The following is a 16558-nucleotide window of genomic DNA, read 5'->3' as shown; positions in this document are numbered from 1 at the left end:
CCCGCTTCAAAAGTCCCCACGATAGAGGGAAATTCCATGTTTGTCGCATGCTGGAGCCGAAAGTTTGAATGGTCTCTCCCAGAGACAACCAAAACATTGTGAAATATGATTTCTATACATAGGGAAGCAAGAAAAACATTTTGATTTAGTTAATACACTTTGAGCAAAGCTCGAAGAAAGAACAAATGGACGACCCATATAGAATGAAGAAAAACCTTCCCTAAATCAATTGCAATGGCAGGCAAACGGGAAAATGGGAAAAGGAAGAAGCACTGAAACAGACCCAAGCTATATGAAAGGGTACAGTTGGTCAAGGAAAGGACAGCGTGAGATATAAAACAAGTCAGTCTGCAAGTGTCCCAATGCCACGCACGCACACCCGTAAATGTAAAGAACAAAATTACAGAGAGTTTGGAGACGAAAAGACCGAATTTAAACTTGGAAGTCGGAAGGCGAGACGAAGGCGCGTGCGTCAGTTACTCCTGTCGACTGCGCTTGGTGCCATGAGGATTCCACGACCCGTCGCCTACTCCTTGGTTTTGGGGAAAGAAGCCTGTGTTGAACCCCTGGTTTGGGCCCTGAAAGCCGCCTATACCTTGAAAAGGTACACAGTCAGACGTTTGTCCAAGTCGAAGCGGTGCACTGGGAACGGTGAAGAGAGGAGAACACGCACCTTGCATACCTATATTACCTCCCATCCCACCCATCATCGGGTTCATGCCCGCAGACATCGGATTCATTCCCATCCCACCCATAGGACCCATTCCAGGCATACCCATCATATTAGGTGGTGTGCTCGTCATCCCGCCGCCGCGGCCACGCATCCCGCCTGGCCCACCTCGCATATTCCCACCCATCATGCCTCCGCGGCCACCAAACCCGTAATTCTGCATTCCCATCTGGTTTCCTTGAAAACTACCTGCAACCATCGGGTTTTGAAATCCGCCCATGGGATTCTGGAAATTGCGATTAAAGCCGGGCATGTTCTGCATACCTCCACGGTTGTTATATCCACCTCTGCCTCCACGAAAGCCGCCCCCACCCACGTTGTTCATGCCGAAGTTTGAATTTTGAGCCGGTGAGTTGTATCCTCCGCCCATTGAGCGATTATCTTTTCGCATGGGGTTGTCTTTGGGGAGGGTGCGGAAAGGGTTCGGCTGAGGGCTCGTGTAGTTGACCATGTATTTCCGTCCACCCTGTCCTAAGGTAGCGAGCGAATCAATCTGATGTTTAGTGGCCGATGCGGCGGGCAGAGTTGTGAATTCTAGGAATGCTTGTCTATCGATCGTCGACGGGACTCGGATTAGTATGGATGACAACGCCCAAAAAAGAGGGATTCTGGGCATACCCTTTGCTCTTTCCGTTCACCTTGTGCTCGCTAAATGTTACATCCTTGAGCTCATCCTCACAACCAGATTCCCGAACCCAGCCCCGAATATCATCGTCAGTCGTCCACCAGTTCAATTCCGATACAAGCAGGGCAGGTGTGGCATCAGGATCGACCGGACGATCGTCGAATTCCTTTCGCTTCACACCTTGCTGAGGTGTTGCGTCCTTGTGCATTTGTTGCTGATTTGATGTATCCGTGTGGGTGGTACTCTCACCATTCGTTGTGGTCGCCGTTTGTTCTTGAATCATCCCGCCGCCCGTGGGTTCGTTGCCACTGTTCTGAATACGATCTGGTGCATCTAGGATAAGTTCTGCATCTTCCTGCTTCATGCCATCGTCCTGTTTGTAGTCACCCTGTTCATTGGCATTATAGCCATTACCATCCCCGTAGATGTCAATATCGAAATTATCATCCTCTGTTGCCATCGTGTTTAGGTAAAGTTCGAGGTCTCAAGACAAGAATTGATTGCTTGATTTTTGTGATCAATATACAGTCCTTGTTCTTTTTTTTCTCTTTGTTCTCTTCCCTTCAGTTTTAATTCTCGAGGGTTCAATGCAAGTACATGTCTGCAGGCAGAGGCTATCAATTAGCAAGGTGTAAGTCATGTATTGGATCAACACGAAGGATATCAAGATGATGCCAAATCCGAAAATTGGGTTGAAGCACCAGATCATTCTTTTAAGTGTGCCTAAAACACCAAGCAATCTTCAAACACTTGGGGCCATGGCAGAAATCAGAAAAAGAGGACAAAAGAACACGAAGATACGTACAATCTGGAGAAAACCCAGCTTCAAGAGGGAACAAAGACTTCACCAGTCCAAATGTGTGACAGCTCTGAGAGGCTGAGAGTAGGATTCTCTCTCCGTGTTGGCGGAGCCCAGATACAAGTAAAATGGGATGGGCAATGCGATTATAGTGAAGGGTATTTCCACACAGCGAGTGGCCGTCTTCGTCAGCACCAGCCAACAACAGGTCCGACAAAAGCTCTTCAGTGGGAGCACATGAGATGAAAGTAGAATATAGAAACAGGAAGCCAAGCCGTCTGTCTGTAGGTAACTAGGATGCTCTGAGCACAGGTGTAATTGAGAACGTTTCCTGGGTTTCGATCCAGTTGGTATCCCCTCACTAATAACCACCAGCAATCGGGTGGATGGGGCGTAATAAATAGGAGTAAGGGCAAAACGGGAAAGATGATTCAAGAAATGGATGTACCTTGGAAGGTGCGTGCGAGGGAAGATTATCGAGCGAAGAGCAACTCGATAAAGGCGAGAAGAGACAAGCTCTGGTGGTGAAGCAGCTGAGTTCCGGAGCGGCAGAACTATACTTCCGGATTCCATCCACCCTTTGGATTCAAGTGAAAGGTACCCATCTCCGAACCACACTGTATGTTCAAGATTCGTATTGATTCGGCCATTTTCTATATATACCAACCATTACTACTCGTAAACCTTACTGTTATTCAATAACCCAATGCATCCCAGCCATCCTCATCCTCGCGCCAGCGTTCACTCTCTGCAATGCGTTGAAAATCAGGCAACGGGTTCAATTGAGAATCATAGCCTTCCCCAATGGGCGGATCACCTTCATCGCGTGAGGAGTTATTGTTCCAAGCATGTAAAGTGCATGTGCCCGTTGAGGAGCCCCAACCATTCCAGGACGTGGCTTGGAGAGTCAGACAGCGTCGCTAAATTGGACGGCGAGAAGAAAGTGTAACTCACCAGCTAAGATGGGCGCATTTGGATGCCAACTAGCATCCCGCACACACGTCTTCCATTTTTCGTCACCAGCCGTCGGAGCGTAACGACGCTTATGGGGGCGTGAATGATACGTCACCTTTTGGACATCGATGGTCCCTGCCAATGTTGCATCCAGATTATACACATATACCTTTCCGTTTTCACTCCCGGAATACACATATCGAGAGCCTGTGCTTCCCGGGGGGGAGAAGTGGCATCTGATCAAAGTTTTCAGGACTTTGTGCCCACGGAAAGTGACAACGGAGCAATCGTGTGGGTGTGGATGGTAGTAATCCTCCGGGAAAAGCTCAAACCTGTAGTCAAATCCGGTACCATAGCTGGTTGCCTCGAGTGTGTCAAATTTCGCGGTGGACATCATCTTCCGCAAGTCCCACAACTTCATGCTCTGGTCCTTACTATTGGATAAAACGTAGCGACCGTCACCCTTGCTGTCGACGTAGGTCAAACCCTCCGTATGTCCAACAAACACTCCAGCTTCTCGCCTATCGCCCATAGATCTTCTGTCCCAGATACGGACAGTGCTGTCGTCAGATCCGGAATAAAGGATGTGAGGCGAATACCTGTCCCCGAAGCACACAGCATTGACGTCATCTTCATGATTTCGCACTCGAAGGACGGTCTGTCTCGTTTCAAGGTCATACACAATCACGGAATGGTCACCGGTGCCAGCGACGATCTCACGCCCATCTCCGGAGAACCGGACAGACCATACCTAGACGGAATTAGTCAAGGAATAGACTGACGATCAGCATAAACGATAAACTTACTGCAAAGCCCGACCTTGCGGAGAAGCCACGTCCAACCCTCCCTTCGGGTGTAGCGGAAAGGTCTAGCACGGTGGGGTCGGTCGAGTCTGCTGGGTCTGTTGGTGCAAGACAAACAAGATTACGGAGCGAACTGTATGCCAAAAATCTGTTGTCTGGACTCAGGGTGGCGTCGGTAATTGTCCATGAACCGAAGGGGTAGTCTACCGTCTTATAGTATTTCCACTCGTAAGGGTTTGAAGTGTCATACATTCGGACTTTGAAATCTTGAGCACAGGAGAAAAAGAAGTTGCCGTCGTCGGAAAATTGTCCGGAGTAACACTTTGCGTCATAGTGGATAATTTTATCTGGGGTTGAGCCGGGAATAAGACCCTGTATACGCCGTCAGTAAGCATGAGAAGTCCCGTCAAGGCTGTATAGAGAGGTACTCACTTGGGCTATCGATCTGGTCTTGCTCCTATGTAGCCCATATACATCAACTCCCAGTTCCCGCCACATTATCCTTTCCGCGAGTGATTTCCTGCGCGCCATCCGCTCATCGACATAGGTGGGATCCGCGCCAAATACACCAGACCTCATAAGTTTCATACCTTCATCGCTCGGCACCTTTGGATATTGAGGGGGCCCCCTCCGTCTTGGACCACGTCTGCCGAATCCAAGAACTCCATATACTTGGTCGTCGCGTTCATCTGAATCTTCATCATCGCCGAATCGAGCTGGACCTGGAGTAAATCCACTATAACTGAATATCTGTCGTAAGCCGCCAGAGGCAAGTATATTCAGTAATTGTGCTGTGGAAACTACTGGGGGTTAGCATCAGAAAAACAAGCCCAATGGTCGGCAAGATTATTTACGTCGTGTAGTTCTTCCCGCTTCATCGCCTCCGCCACTCTGGTCGTTTTCATCCATTGCGAATTCAATGTGTATATTCCCTAAATGCAACTCCTGGTCTTGTCGGGGAACCGAAATATGAAGAATCAGCATGGGAACATGATGGAAACAATATCGCATCGGAGAAAGCGGCGAACATACCGTCGTAAGCCTCCTCATTATGCTCGGATTCAGGATACTCTTCTTCACCGAATACGTCTTCGGAGGCTTCGGATTCGGGCTCAAAGTCCATATCATCATCCTCTTCCTCTTCTTCTTGCTCGAGCCAGGTTCTTGCCGGATGCCAAGGACCCCCCGAGCCTTGTTGGTGTGAATCGTCCTGTCGGTCGCCGCCAGCAGGAGGGGAAGTCGAGGAGCTCATGGCCGACCAAAAACGAGAGGGGCACAAATGATCGGAAGATTATCCTGCAGGAGGAGCCATCTCAAACAATCAATAGGGAGCACCGAACCAAGCGAAACGTCGATGCGGAAATGAGCGCGCTGTGCCATCCCAATTGGCCGGCTTCACTGGAGACGCTTATCGATAGTCTGGCAAGGCGGGTGACATCGCTGGCGCCTTATGTCATCCTCCCTCGCGGCTTCGGTTTTAGGTGGTCTTAATTCCTATTTCCGCCCGCCAGCTTTATTGACCAAGTGTCAAGCGAGACATTCCCCGCAGACTTGGACGCATTCCCAGGACTGCCAGACCGGAAACTTCATCGCAATCATTCACTACTCCTGAGGTATCATCGCTAAAGCACACTGGAACCCGAAATTCTGAACAATATCCAGCAGCCGAAGCTGGGAACGAAAACATCCGTAGAATCAAAACACCCACCCAGATGACAAGTTGAGCAAAGCAGTCAGGTCAACACCGATACATCGCAGTTACCATCCGTCCAAATTAGGTAGATATGGAGGTTTGAGGGCATTTGCAAGCAGAATAAGAGGAAGTGCACGACAAAGGTTAACCCCTTCACCAGTTTTTCCTGTGTCTGGAGCGGCGCTCTCAGAGGGATTCCCAGTTCCCAATCATCACCCGTTTCACCAGTACCAACCACAGCAGACGTCTTCGAGGCTGCTGCGCGCAGGGCTAAGACTCCAGCAATCGCCCGGATGCGGATTCTCAAATGCGTTCTTCTTTTGGGCGAGGACTGGCGCGCGCGTTTGAGGGTTGCTTCCGATGATTCATGATCCTTTTCTTGTGCCAGGTAGAACAGCTGTTCTCCAGGGATCTCCAGACAGTTCTGCGACCCAATAAAGGCTTCCTGATATAATATTTCTGCAGTTGCAGGTCAGCCTATGTGCCATATCGAATGACATGTGAATTGTACACACCTTGCAACGACGCAACGACGAAACGCCGAGGCTCTGAAAGAATGAGTGTCTCGTGGACACAGTTGAGAAATGATCCTTGCGACTGAGTTGCGTACAGATACCGCTCGAAATACACTCCTCGTGGAAGGTCTGTCAGCAAGGAAGGTGGCCCTTCCTTCTCTAAAGATAGCTTCTTTTCCATACATTGCATGGCAGCAGGCCCTTCGACCTGGGATGCAAGAAGCGCTCCAAGAACCTTTGACCAGCCAGCATAGTTGCCTGCTAAATTCTCTTTAGTGTCGGATACCGCCTGGTGCGAACTCACGAGATTTCTTGGGAGTGTTTTTGATCCGTTGGGCTCATTTTCTCTACCCGGTCGGTCTAATTTCTTGAGGACGCCGCAAGTTATGGGTTTCGTCGGGCGTATCCCATCAGCATGCCCGCTCGATGGCACTTTCTCGCGACTCTGGCCGGCACACCGATGACACCTGGTCGAAGCTTTGTCCAGCTGTTGACATGTTGGGCATCCGTCAATGGTGTGCTTGCAGTTTTCGCATACTTTTCCTCCTTCCTCGCTGGCTTTGGAAAGCGTGTTCCTCCGATGTTTGCTGGGCCTACCCCTCGGGATTTTTCTCCGAAGCCCTTCAGAGGAGCTCTCGGTCAATGAAGAGTCAGAGCAACCCCCACCCGCCGAACTACCCCTCTTCGAGCCGGAACCAGTCCTCGGATTGCACGTTTTGTCGTGTTGCCGAAGATTTTGTGGTGTTGGGCGAGTGGTCAGAGCGGGGCCAAGGCTCTTGGACTGAGAGCTAATTTGGTCGGAAGTGAAATCGCAACTATCAGTCGCGTTGTGGCCATACCAGGTTGGGCCGGCACCATCGGTGGCACCCGTCCCAGTGCCACCAGGGTAATTAGGCTGGAAGCCACTGGGCACCTGTCTGGAATAACCATTACCAGGTGGAGGGTATTGATGCCCACCAGGCCCGTTGCCTTGGTCTCCATTACCGCCGCCCCCAGTTCCGCGCCCTTGGCTTCCACCGTCTCCTCTCCCAGTTATCAAACAGTGCTGGAAGAGGTGGTCCCAAAACTCGTTTCGTGAAGCGATGGGCTGTCCACAAAATTCAAAAGGACATCTTTCGGGTACAGCCATATGTTTGGTGTACTCGTTGATGTCGATGTTGGGATGCTGATGTTGATTTCTCATATGGTTGAGAAACTTGTCCCTCCGAGATAGCCATGATTCCCCTGATTGTGGCTCAACGCATTGGGGACATTGATATAGGGTTTCCGGAACGTGCATCTGGGTAATGTGCCTCTTCAACGTGCCTCTGCTCTGATAGGTCTTACCATTGTTACAAAAGCAGCAGCGAAACATCGGCCCCCTCGAGTCAGTCCTGCGCGGAACAGGCCCACCTCCCAGATCAGGGTTCAGATCAGGTTGAATCAGTTGGTCAATAATAGACAGTCCGCTTTCAAGACAGCCTCGCAACTCAAATAACTGCGGCCTGTTGGCCGACGAGATAGTGGGATAATACAAGACGAAAATAACGTCCATGGTCGCCACCAGCCTCTCCCGCAGGGGCTCGGACGACAGATTGATACCGACAGACGGGGCAGTGGACGACATCACTGGTTGTATTGGCTCCACGATGGTGCTTTGGCTGTATGCATTCTGGCTGTCAAAAGGGAATTGACCTACAAAACTATTTGGAAACAAGCCGGTCTGGGGTTCGCTTAGTAGCGAACGGTGAGAACTCCCCCGGGATAGGCCGTGCGACTTGAATCGATCTCAGTTAACGAACAATGGTTAAGCAACTGATGGGAGGACTGACCTCGAAGCTACTCCTACCCGGGTTTGGATTGATCTGAGATGCAACGCCCTGGGTCGGATGTGGGCCATAGATGGAACCGCCGTTACAGTTTTCAAAGATATCGATATCAACCTGATCGGAATCATGTCGAGTGGAAACCGATGGGCGCCCGGCAACCATACTGGCAACGTAGCGAGGAAGCAAAGCAAGATTTGCCGGGGGTGGGGGAGGAGGGAGGTAAGTGACGTTGGAGTAGAAGAAAACTGTTTGCGAGAAAATTGAGTGGGCGAGTAATGAAGAAAAAAGTCAGCCTCGCGCACGAGGCGCCTTAGATAGTTAGGCAGTAGGGAGGGAGAAACGAGGTCTCGCCTCCCGTCCGTATGGACACAGACGGAGTCAACCCGGGCGAACCTGTTACGATGGAGGGATACGGAGAAAGGAGGTAAGATATAATGATCAGACAAGAATCAAGCAGAACATTGGCAAAAAGAAGACAAAGGGAGGTGCAAATGCTGAGCTGTTGAACTGGATGTAAACAGGAACTGAGGTCCTTTGAAGCCTTTGCTTAACAGGGCGCCCTACATACACCCTGTGTCTGTCACGCTCTTCTTCTGCCTCCCGAAAAATGTAAAAAATCCAGAGTGGAATGATCGCAGAAGCTTATATTGGTGGGATTGTGTTGCCTTTAAGGACCACTGTCCTGCTCTGCTAAAGAACCCCATTGCAGTACCATGACAGCACCTCAGGGTGGAGGCAGTGCAAGGGCGAGCCGTACTTCTTTGCTCTGCGCGACGTGTTTTCCAGGCCCCAAATCATTCGATATAGCATCATCTAGGCTGATAAGCCACGGGGTTAAGAGCCCTCACCCAAGCTATACTCTCTTGGATTTTTGACGGCTTTGACGAACCAGCGGATCCATGAGAGGGTTGCGAACAGTCGGGGGCGTGGTATGGGAAGGAATTAATTATAAAGCATTATTCTCTATCATACCAGAAGCTCTTATGTCCACCAATGGAAGAACGAAGAGACAAGCAATAACAAAGTGAGGCGGCAACCGTTTCCCCATCCTAGATACGACGAGGAGCTTCCAATGTTGGCCTTCGTTGCCTCCAACCTTGCAGGTGAGCTTGAAGCTCAGTTTCGGGGAACTCCAGCGCGAGCCGCCTTCAAAATCACCATTCTTCCCGGTCCGTCGTCGCTTTGCATCATCCGCAGCATACGGAGAACAAGGCGAGGGGTTTCCGGTCACCCAGGTCGTCGAGAAATCTCTTTTTTCCAAGGTCGATCTACTGTGAGCCCAGAACCATTGCGGCGAGCCGAGGTTGGATGCCAGGACCTTGATGAAAACTGGCAGGCGTGGGGGAGGAGAAAGATTTCGTGGGGACAAGGCTGGTGATTGTGGCGAACTTCGACATCTAAGAGACTTAGGAGTTCATAGATTTGGGCATCAACCAGGTGCGAGGTGGTAACCGGACACGACTCGAACCGGAATCACTCAACTTGTCAAATACTGACCTCGGGATTCCTAATGAGTATCCAAATCTGGTAACCGGTGACGGCAAGCCACGATCAGCAGGGCGTCTTAGGACAACGGATCACATCGCCAACATGTATGAGGAGGAATCCTTTCTCTGCGTTGCAGCAGACCCAAGGGATATTCTCCTACCATCTTCCTCCATAGGTTGGATGAGGATCTCCCTCTAGCTGCGTCGGTAGACTCCTGTCGAACATGCAGGAATGACGTTATTGCTTCTGTTTGATGGATCTTGGATCTCGCGACTGATACATCGCGGATCATACTCGACAATCAGAATATGGAAGGGTGAAGGAGATGAGCCACGCATACCTACCCTACTTCCAACCACAAACAGTTTCAAGGAGCGCTGGAGTCCTCCACAGAAGCCTGAACCCAACTTCCTGCGCCACCAAGTGATGCGAGCATACATGTACATGACAGTGCCGTTGCAATGTGCCACCCAATAGGGATGGAAAGAAAAGAGATCAGCCTGAAGAAAGCCAGTAACCCCTCATTCAAAGAAGACAATCGCCTTTGATCCTTGCATGCGTCCATGGCGCAGCACACCAGAGCGCCAATTGCTCGGCCTCAGATCCATAATTTGGCGATCCCCTTTAGGATAAGCATATGCGCTTTGCTCGCTTGCAACCGTCAACAAACCTTGGATCCGACACAGTCTAAAATGCTTCTTTGACCCATCCCAAGTTGCGAAGGGTGAATGCAAATTGCCCAGGAAGCAAATCTTTTGTGGTTAGGATCACTGGCTGGCTTGCGCCTCCCTCAGCTGTAACTTCGGGTTGCGCCGGGTGATGTTCTCCGCCTTCGTCCGGAAAACCCAAGAAGATTGAAGGACATTCGCTGCCTCGCCTCCAGCAGGGCGTTGCCCTCACGGTCCAGGCTCCAAAGTCTGCCTTGGGCCCCGGCCGATGAAGCATTCACAATGTATTGAGTCATGGGAGGGATACGACGGTTTGAGTTCATGCGTTGGCATTCCAAGTGCGAACTGCGAAGCAAAGTCTCCATGGGATGAGGCTCTTTTTCTCAGTGCCTCCCAAGATTCTAAGGCATCGGGGCGGACGTGGCGGGTCTTGGCTGGGTGCACCGCCACAGCCAAGACGGGTTGACGATTGGCGAAGGTCCAGGCCCACCCCCCGAATTCGAAGGCTTCAGACAGGAAACACGCATTATCATTCTGAATGGGGGAGTGGCTGATACCGTTTGCATCCCTTGAGTTCCCCCCGGCGGTTCGACCTGAGTTGAGCTACCCTTTACCCCAAGGCGGTGGCAGTGAATGCAGGGAATGGACAGTGCGACTGGTGCAGGCCAGACGACCAGGGCAAATAGAGAGGCACTGACCAATATCACCTGGTCTTCAGGGTCTCTTTGACCAGCTTCCCTCTGATCTATTGGAGGTGTTCAAAGGGCAACAGGCATACGGCCATTCTGCTGGAAAGGGAGTGAACCCGAATTCGACGGACCGCAGGGTTTGGAGAACGGAGGTGGAAGGATCTACAACTTCCAAGGTTGCAGGTGGCAGAGCGTTAATAGAGTAGGATGAACAAACGGGAGCAGGGCCGATACTTTGCATTTGACGGCGGAGGCCTTTCTACACTATCCGATACGGAATCAGCAGCGTCGGACCATTTATCCATTTCACTGCTGTCGAGCATGGAGTTCGCCTTCTACCACACCCAACAACATCAAAGCCCTTCCAAGTTTACCGCGTAACCCGTGCTCAAGACAGTCGAGGACAAGGTTGCCGTGGCTCGATCGGAAATGGGTTACTGCAGCCGAAACGAAAAAGCCCCATTCTCATCCAATTTACACAACCATTCAGCAAATCCAGCAAGCGAGAACGTTTTGAAAATCTTTGTCATTTAGGGGAATCTATGCACAGGATAGAGATGTGCCAGCTTCGAGAACCCTCGGTTTTTTTCTCGTCACAAATGCAAACTCCACACTTGGATGTGTAAACTCAGAAAACACCAAACAACCCGCATCGGCCATTCCGTTTCGTTTAGATTTGGGTGTCGTAAGGAAGAGGAGTGATGGTCTCCGGAGCCGCACCTTCGACGACGTGACCCTCACGGGGCAGGGCAGGCTGGCGTTTCAGGTGCAGGTGGATGCCCTGCTCCTTAGCCTGGCGCTTCTTCTGGGCATTCTCCTTGACACGCTTGATGAAGTCCTCACGGGAGCGGGAGTGCTTGACGTGTTCGACGCGGACGTTGATGCGCTTCTCGAGGTAACGGTTTCCGACGACCTTGTAGAGGAGAACGCCGACGGAGGACTTGGTGACGTTGTAGACGACGCCGGTCTTACCGTTGTAGACCTTGTAGGGCATACTGTTTCAATTTCTCAGCATTTAGACTCATGAATTGTTGTCATAAACCGAAACCCAGTTATCCGGGGCTCTTCGCAGCCGCAGTCGGCTTCCAAAATGGAGGAGGATTCACTGACCCCTTCTGAACGGCACCGTTGACCTTGATATCCACAATATCGCCAACCCTGCGAAAACAGTCAGCTTTTCCAGCTCCGAAAAGATTGGTCTCTAATGCGTGTAAGGAATTTCGCCGTACCGATAGGTCTTCAGGTAGGTCGACAGGCGGATCTGGCCCTTCTCCCTGAAGTTACGAGAGAAGGCATACTGAATTCATTGTTAGCGCCGGTATGATAAACGCCTTATATCCTCAATGTAAATAACGTACCCGGGTACCGGATCGGAGACCGTGGGAGTGACCCATGTTGACGGATTTGCTGGTGTTGGATTGAAACTTGTCGACAACGGAAAGACGTCCCTAAATCTGCTGCCCTTCTCAGCAATTGCCGACTTTTCGGTGCGCTGCCCTCCGCCTTCAAGGGCTTTAACCCTAACAACCATTCCCGATATAGTATAGCGCACTAATTTCGTTCCACCGGCCTCTCTCTTGATCCGACACTCTTGTTCAAACTTCGCGAAATTGTTCAGCTGAGAATTCGACAACCACCGCGACAGCCCGCAACCAGCAGCCATGGCACCCGTCCCGTGAGTATTGAACAATGTAAAACCTGAAATCATATTCATGAACCTAATCCTCGATCCATCAATGCAGTCGCGTCTACTCCAAGACCTACAAGGTCCCTCGTCGTCGTAAGGAACCCGTGATTGCATCAATTATTCCATTCAGTGACATGTCAACTAACTCTGCACAGCTTTCGAGTCGGCTCGTCTGTTAGTACTCTCCGGCCACTGATCAGAAGCGTGCTTCTGTTTATGTCGTGTGTCCTTGTTTCCTAACCAGGTCTCCCTAGTGACTCGGAACTGAAGATTGTCGGCGAGTACGGCCTGCGCAACAAGCGTGAGGTGTGGCGTGTCCAGCTTACCCTCTCCAAGATTCGCCGTGCTGCTCGGTATGTGCCAACCAAAACCTCCAACTAGCAGGTAGCACCCACTAATTCGGACTTTCGTTAGTGAGCTGCTCACTCTAGACGAGAAGGACCCCAAGCGTCTGTTCGAAGGTAACGCTTTGATTCGTCGTCTGGTCCGCATTGGTGTGCTCGATGAGTCCCGCATGAAGCTCGATTACGTACTGGCCCTCCGTGTCGAGGACTTCTTGGAGCGTCGTCTCCAGACCTGCGTGTACAAGCTCGGTCTCGCCAAGTCTATCCACCACGCCCGTGTCATCATCAAGCAGCGCCACATCCGGTATGCTATTGTCTCAAGGGGAGCAGGTCGCTAGTTACACGGTCACTAACGAACGGGAAATAGTGTCGGCAAACAGATCGTCAATGTGCCGTCTTACATGGTCCGCCTCGACTCCCAGAAGCACATTGACTTCGCTCTCACCTCTCCCTTCGGTGGTGGCCGCCCTGGCCGTGTGCAGCGCAAGAAGGCCAAGGCTGCTGCTGGCGGTGGTGATGACGAGGGTGAGGAGGAAGAGGAGTAGATCATCCAAAATGGAGTATGGACGGGTTTCGTTACGGAAAATATATCCACGGGGCTTCGATGTCATTGCAGCATCGCGTATCATGTTGTACGACCTTGCAATTGGACGAATTTAAAAAGAAAAAAAAAATACACCTAGGTAGCCTACGGTTCAGTTTCGAAATCCGGATTTCATGGATGGCCTTATAAGTTCGTAAGGGTTCCGGTAGCGCGAGCCATATATACTGAGTTGAGCGTGAAACCAGAACGTTGTCTCCCGTCACAAATCATGTGTGAAAAGGGAGAACAAGGTTTATCCTTCAACGCCTACTAACTTCTTGAGTGCTTCTCCTGCGCTCCTGTACCATCTACCTGTTTCTTCAAGCCCATCACTCTCACCCTCTTGCTTTTTCCTTTGAGCCTCCTTCGCTTGCATTGTAGCCTCGGCTTTCCGCCGTTCAAGTATACCCAATTCTCGCTCCATGGCTTCGGCCTCTCGGGTTTTCCGAGGTAAAGTGTTTTGAGCCGTCACAATCTGTCGGTTGAGTGCCGCGAGCTCGGCTTCTCGTTCCGCCAGCAGAGACAGTGTGGCTGGGAGGGGGAGATTTTGCGACGAAGATGCGTTTGCATTGCTGTTTTGTGTTGCCCGCAGTGCAGCGACAGTAGACTCAAGGTTCTCGATAGACTCTGGGAGGTCCGCGAGCTGAGTTATCCGTAATTGGACGTTCTTGTATCCTAACGTTCACGTTGGCGGTCGTGTCGCATCCAACACCGTTGTGGGTGAGAGGGTTTATCGTTCAAAAGACACTCACGTGTAGCAATATCCCTGCCCATCTTCTCCATCTCTTCTACCATCTCCCGCACCTCTTCCTTGCGCGCCTTGAGTTCAGCCTTTACCACGGCCAACTGCGCCTCCAGCTCCACATTCTCATTGTGGCCGACGACGAGGGGTGGATCGCCAACGATGGCACGCAGGAATTTCTCTTTTGTGACTTGCTCAACGTAGGAGAAGCGCAATTTCGAAAATAACTCCTAAAGGAGAACGTTAAGACCTCCGTATAGCTTGAGGATCGCAGGTTGTCTCCCGTACCTTGTAGTGTGTCAGGTCAGCCTCAAGGGAAGCTGGTGTCGGATTATCAAACGCAGAAACATCTGAGTGGCGCTTCGAAGGAGACGAGTCCGAGGATTCCGTGTCCGGAGAGAAAATTGGTTCACTGATTCGGACGATAGAAAGTTGTGACTTGAGCTCGCCATGTTCCTCCTCGAGCTGCTGAAGGTGGTGGCGCGCCTGTGCGGCATTCAAATCGCGACTCGGTTCCACCATAATAAATAAAAGTAGACCAACCTTCAGCAAAAAGACAAATACAGAAAATGGGTCTTTTGTCACGGCGTCAGGGAAGTTTAGCAGCCAACTCTCCGGCCGGCAGAATATCACTGGGGGTAAACAAAAGCAGATCGGCGCCACTTACAGCCGGGCGGTGAGCGACCACTGTCCCGAAAATGTCCCAAGTCGGTTCGCCTGAGACAACTTGAAGCTTGCCTCCCGTGCCTGCTACGAGCTCCATGGAGGCCGCTTCTTTCAACTTGCCAGACACGGGGTGATGAGGCACGATTCCTGTCGGACAACCCCCCGTTCTTAAATCTGGACACCGCTCCGCCTGTCAGTCATTTCATCATGCCCCCAAGTCGAGGGAAAGCGATCGGGGACCCGAATGACGACGACTACGTTGCGCAAGTACTCGCAAATGAGGCCCGGGACAGCTCCTTAAAGTACTCTTCTCTCGGGATGGGAGCATATATGCCCAGGAGGTGCGAAGAAAAATATGCTTGTTTTCGAGCTTGAGACCTAATATTGTGCCACAGACCTACAGGCTCGGCACCCAAACCCAATACGCGATTTCTCCGCCATATTATCAAAGAGACAGATAATCACAATATGGCGCTCAAGAGGAAGGAAGAAAAAGAAGCCAGGGGGCGTATGCGACTGCTACGAGCCCAGGCTCCCTCTTCGCCTCATAACAGGAGCAGAGATCGCTATTATCGCCGCTCTCCGGAAGCCGGCGATCGAGACTCACGGCGAGGGAGGGAAGAAGGACATGAAGATTGGCATTCTCACCATCGAAAAACACGGAGGAATCACTCAAGGTCCCCGGATAGGGAACCACCGCGTTCATCTCGACGAAGACATGGGTCGCCTGACGGCGATGATGAACACAGACGATCTCGAAGGAGTCACCGTCGTCCATACCATTCAGAATCCCGAAGTCTCTCTCCACATGAACGAAGTTCGAAATATCGTAGTCGCTACCGCCGCCACGGAAGGCGCTCCAGCCCGCGCTCTCGATCACCTGGGTCAAAAGAGATCCGCAAAAGGAGGCCCTCTCCGCGGCGACAGCATAGCGCATCACCCGCAATAGACACTCGGGATGAGGCATCTTTGGATGACTCGGATCCTCTAGAGGATCTTGTTGGACCCCTGCCAAAAGAAGAAGCACCAACGCTTTCTCGCGGACGCGGTGCGTACGGACCTAACTCGAGCAACATTGACGCTCATTTTGCTCCGGACTACGATCCAACGTTGGATGTGCAGCCGGACGAGGACGATGTACACCCAAACAACAGATCAACCCGCCGGCCCGTGGCAGGGCTTATGACCGGGGACGATGACTGGGAGCTTGCATTAGAAGCCCTACGCGACCGAGCCCGTTGGAAGCAGAAAGGTGAGGAGAGGCTGCGGAAAGCTGGCTTCACAAACGACGTGGTAGAGCGATGGAAAAGCGGTGCCGCAACTACGACAGGTGCCGATGAAGAGAGGCTAGAGAGCGTCAAATGGTCTACGAAGGGTGAAGGTCGAGAATGGGACCGCGGGAAGTTCATCGACGAGGATGGACACGTCGATGTCAAGGCTTCTTGGTAGTTGACGCCTAGCTTGGCAGGCTTCATTGCCCACCGCAGGTTGCGTAAATGGTTGGCCGCACCTTGCTTTTGTATATATACGTATCTCCGACGGAGGCATACATATAGAGTGCGATCCGAATATCTTTGGTGCACAAGATAAATATGAATAGGTAAAGGTCAGCTCACCAGGTTACGGCATTAATCGCCACGTCTTACCAATTGTAAGGGATGGCAACCAAATTCCGCACTTTTTGTCAGACTGCGGAAAACTTGACTCCAGCCCACTGAGCAATCCTTGGAGATATGTAATCAGATCTGTCGCTCGCATCTTGTC

The 16558-nt window shown here is 51.4% G+C and overlaps 7 protein-coding genes across 7 annotated transcripts; 2 read left to right on the top strand and 5 right to left on the bottom strand.

The window, feature by feature from the left end:
• Window positions 1-337: 337 nt before the first annotated feature.
• BJX67DRAFT_57272 (uncharacterized protein) lies at window positions 338-1911 on the bottom strand. Its single transcript, XM_071035175.1, has 3 exons — window positions 1349-1911; window positions 674-1278; window positions 338-589 (listed from the first exon to the last, which is right to left on the bottom strand). The coding sequence occupies exons 1-3, from the start codon at window positions 1813-1815 to the stop codon at window positions 477-479; spliced, it is 1185 nt and encodes a 394-aa protein (XP_070887401.1). The 5' UTR covers window positions 1816-1911; the 3' UTR covers window positions 338-476.
• Window positions 1912-2761: 850 nt separating this feature from the next.
• On the bottom strand, window positions 2762-5311 carry BJX67DRAFT_350743 (WD40 repeat domain-containing protein). The gene is made up of 6 exons (XM_071028849.1): window positions 4944-5311; window positions 4766-4856; window positions 4344-4711; window positions 3915-4283; window positions 3109-3859; window positions 2762-3052 (listed from the first exon to the last, which is right to left on the bottom strand). The coding sequence occupies exons 1-6, from the start codon at window positions 5040-5042 to the stop codon at window positions 2850-2852; spliced, it is 1881 nt and encodes a 626-aa protein (XP_070887400.1). The 5' UTR covers window positions 5043-5311; the 3' UTR covers window positions 2762-2849.
• Window positions 5312-5644: 333 nt separating this feature from the next.
• On the bottom strand, window positions 5645-6309 carry BJX67DRAFT_380208 (uncharacterized protein; the record flags this gene model as incomplete). Its single annotated transcript, XM_071032746.1, has 2 exons — window positions 5645-6063; window positions 6120-6309. The coding sequence occupies 2 exons, from the start codon at window positions 6307-6309 to the stop codon at window positions 5645-5647; spliced, it is 609 nt and encodes a 202-aa protein (XP_070887399.1).
• A 5133-nt stretch (window positions 6310-11442) lies between these two features.
• Window positions 11443-12166, bottom strand: BJX67DRAFT_371466 (60S ribosomal protein eL21; the record flags this gene model as incomplete). The annotated part of the gene is made up of 4 exons (XM_071031092.1): window positions 11443-11767; window positions 11883-11930; window positions 12002-12069; window positions 12131-12166. 4 exons carry the CDS (start codon window positions 12164-12166, stop codon window positions 11443-11445), a joined length of 477 nt encoding a protein of 158 aa, XP_070887398.1.
• Window positions 12167-12381: 215 nt separating this feature from the next.
• BJX67DRAFT_350732 (40S ribosomal protein uS4) lies at window positions 12382-13508 on the top strand. Its single transcript, XM_071028848.1, has 6 exons — window positions 12382-12447; window positions 12515-12552; window positions 12615-12633; window positions 12714-12812; window positions 12874-13107; window positions 13171-13508. Exons 1-6 carry the CDS (start codon window positions 12434-12436, stop codon window positions 13346-13348), a joined length of 582 nt encoding a protein of 193 aa, XP_070887397.1. The 5' UTR covers window positions 12382-12433; the 3' UTR covers window positions 13349-13508.
• On the bottom strand, window positions 13509-14859 carry BJX67DRAFT_350730 (uncharacterized protein). Its single transcript, XM_071028847.1, has 3 exons — window positions 14417-14859; window positions 14139-14358; window positions 13509-14061 (listed from the first exon to the last, which is right to left on the bottom strand). Exons 1-3 carry the CDS (start codon window positions 14648-14650, stop codon window positions 13640-13642), a joined length of 876 nt encoding a protein of 291 aa, XP_070887396.1. The 5' UTR covers window positions 14651-14859; the 3' UTR covers window positions 13509-13639.
• Window positions 14860-14867: 8 nt separating this feature from the next.
• BJX67DRAFT_350728 (uncharacterized protein) lies at window positions 14868-16527 on the top strand. The gene is made up of 2 exons (XM_071028846.1): window positions 14868-15135; window positions 15190-16527. The coding sequence occupies exons 1-2, from the start codon at window positions 15002-15004 to the stop codon at window positions 16241-16243; spliced, it is 1188 nt and encodes a 395-aa protein (XP_070887395.1). The 5' UTR covers window positions 14868-15001; the 3' UTR covers window positions 16244-16527.
• Window positions 16528-16558: the final 31 nt, after the last annotated feature.

This window comes from Aspergillus lucknowensis (genome assembly GCF_044049455.1).
Source record: "Aspergillus lucknowensis strain CBS 449.75 chromosome Unknown BJX67scaffold_14, whole genome shotgun sequence".
Lineage (NCBI taxonomy): Eukaryota > Fungi > Ascomycota > Eurotiomycetes > Eurotiales > Aspergillaceae > Aspergillus > Aspergillus lucknowensis.
The sequence above is the reverse complement of the archived record's forward strand: the minus strand, read 5'-3'. Positions and strand labels throughout refer to the sequence as shown.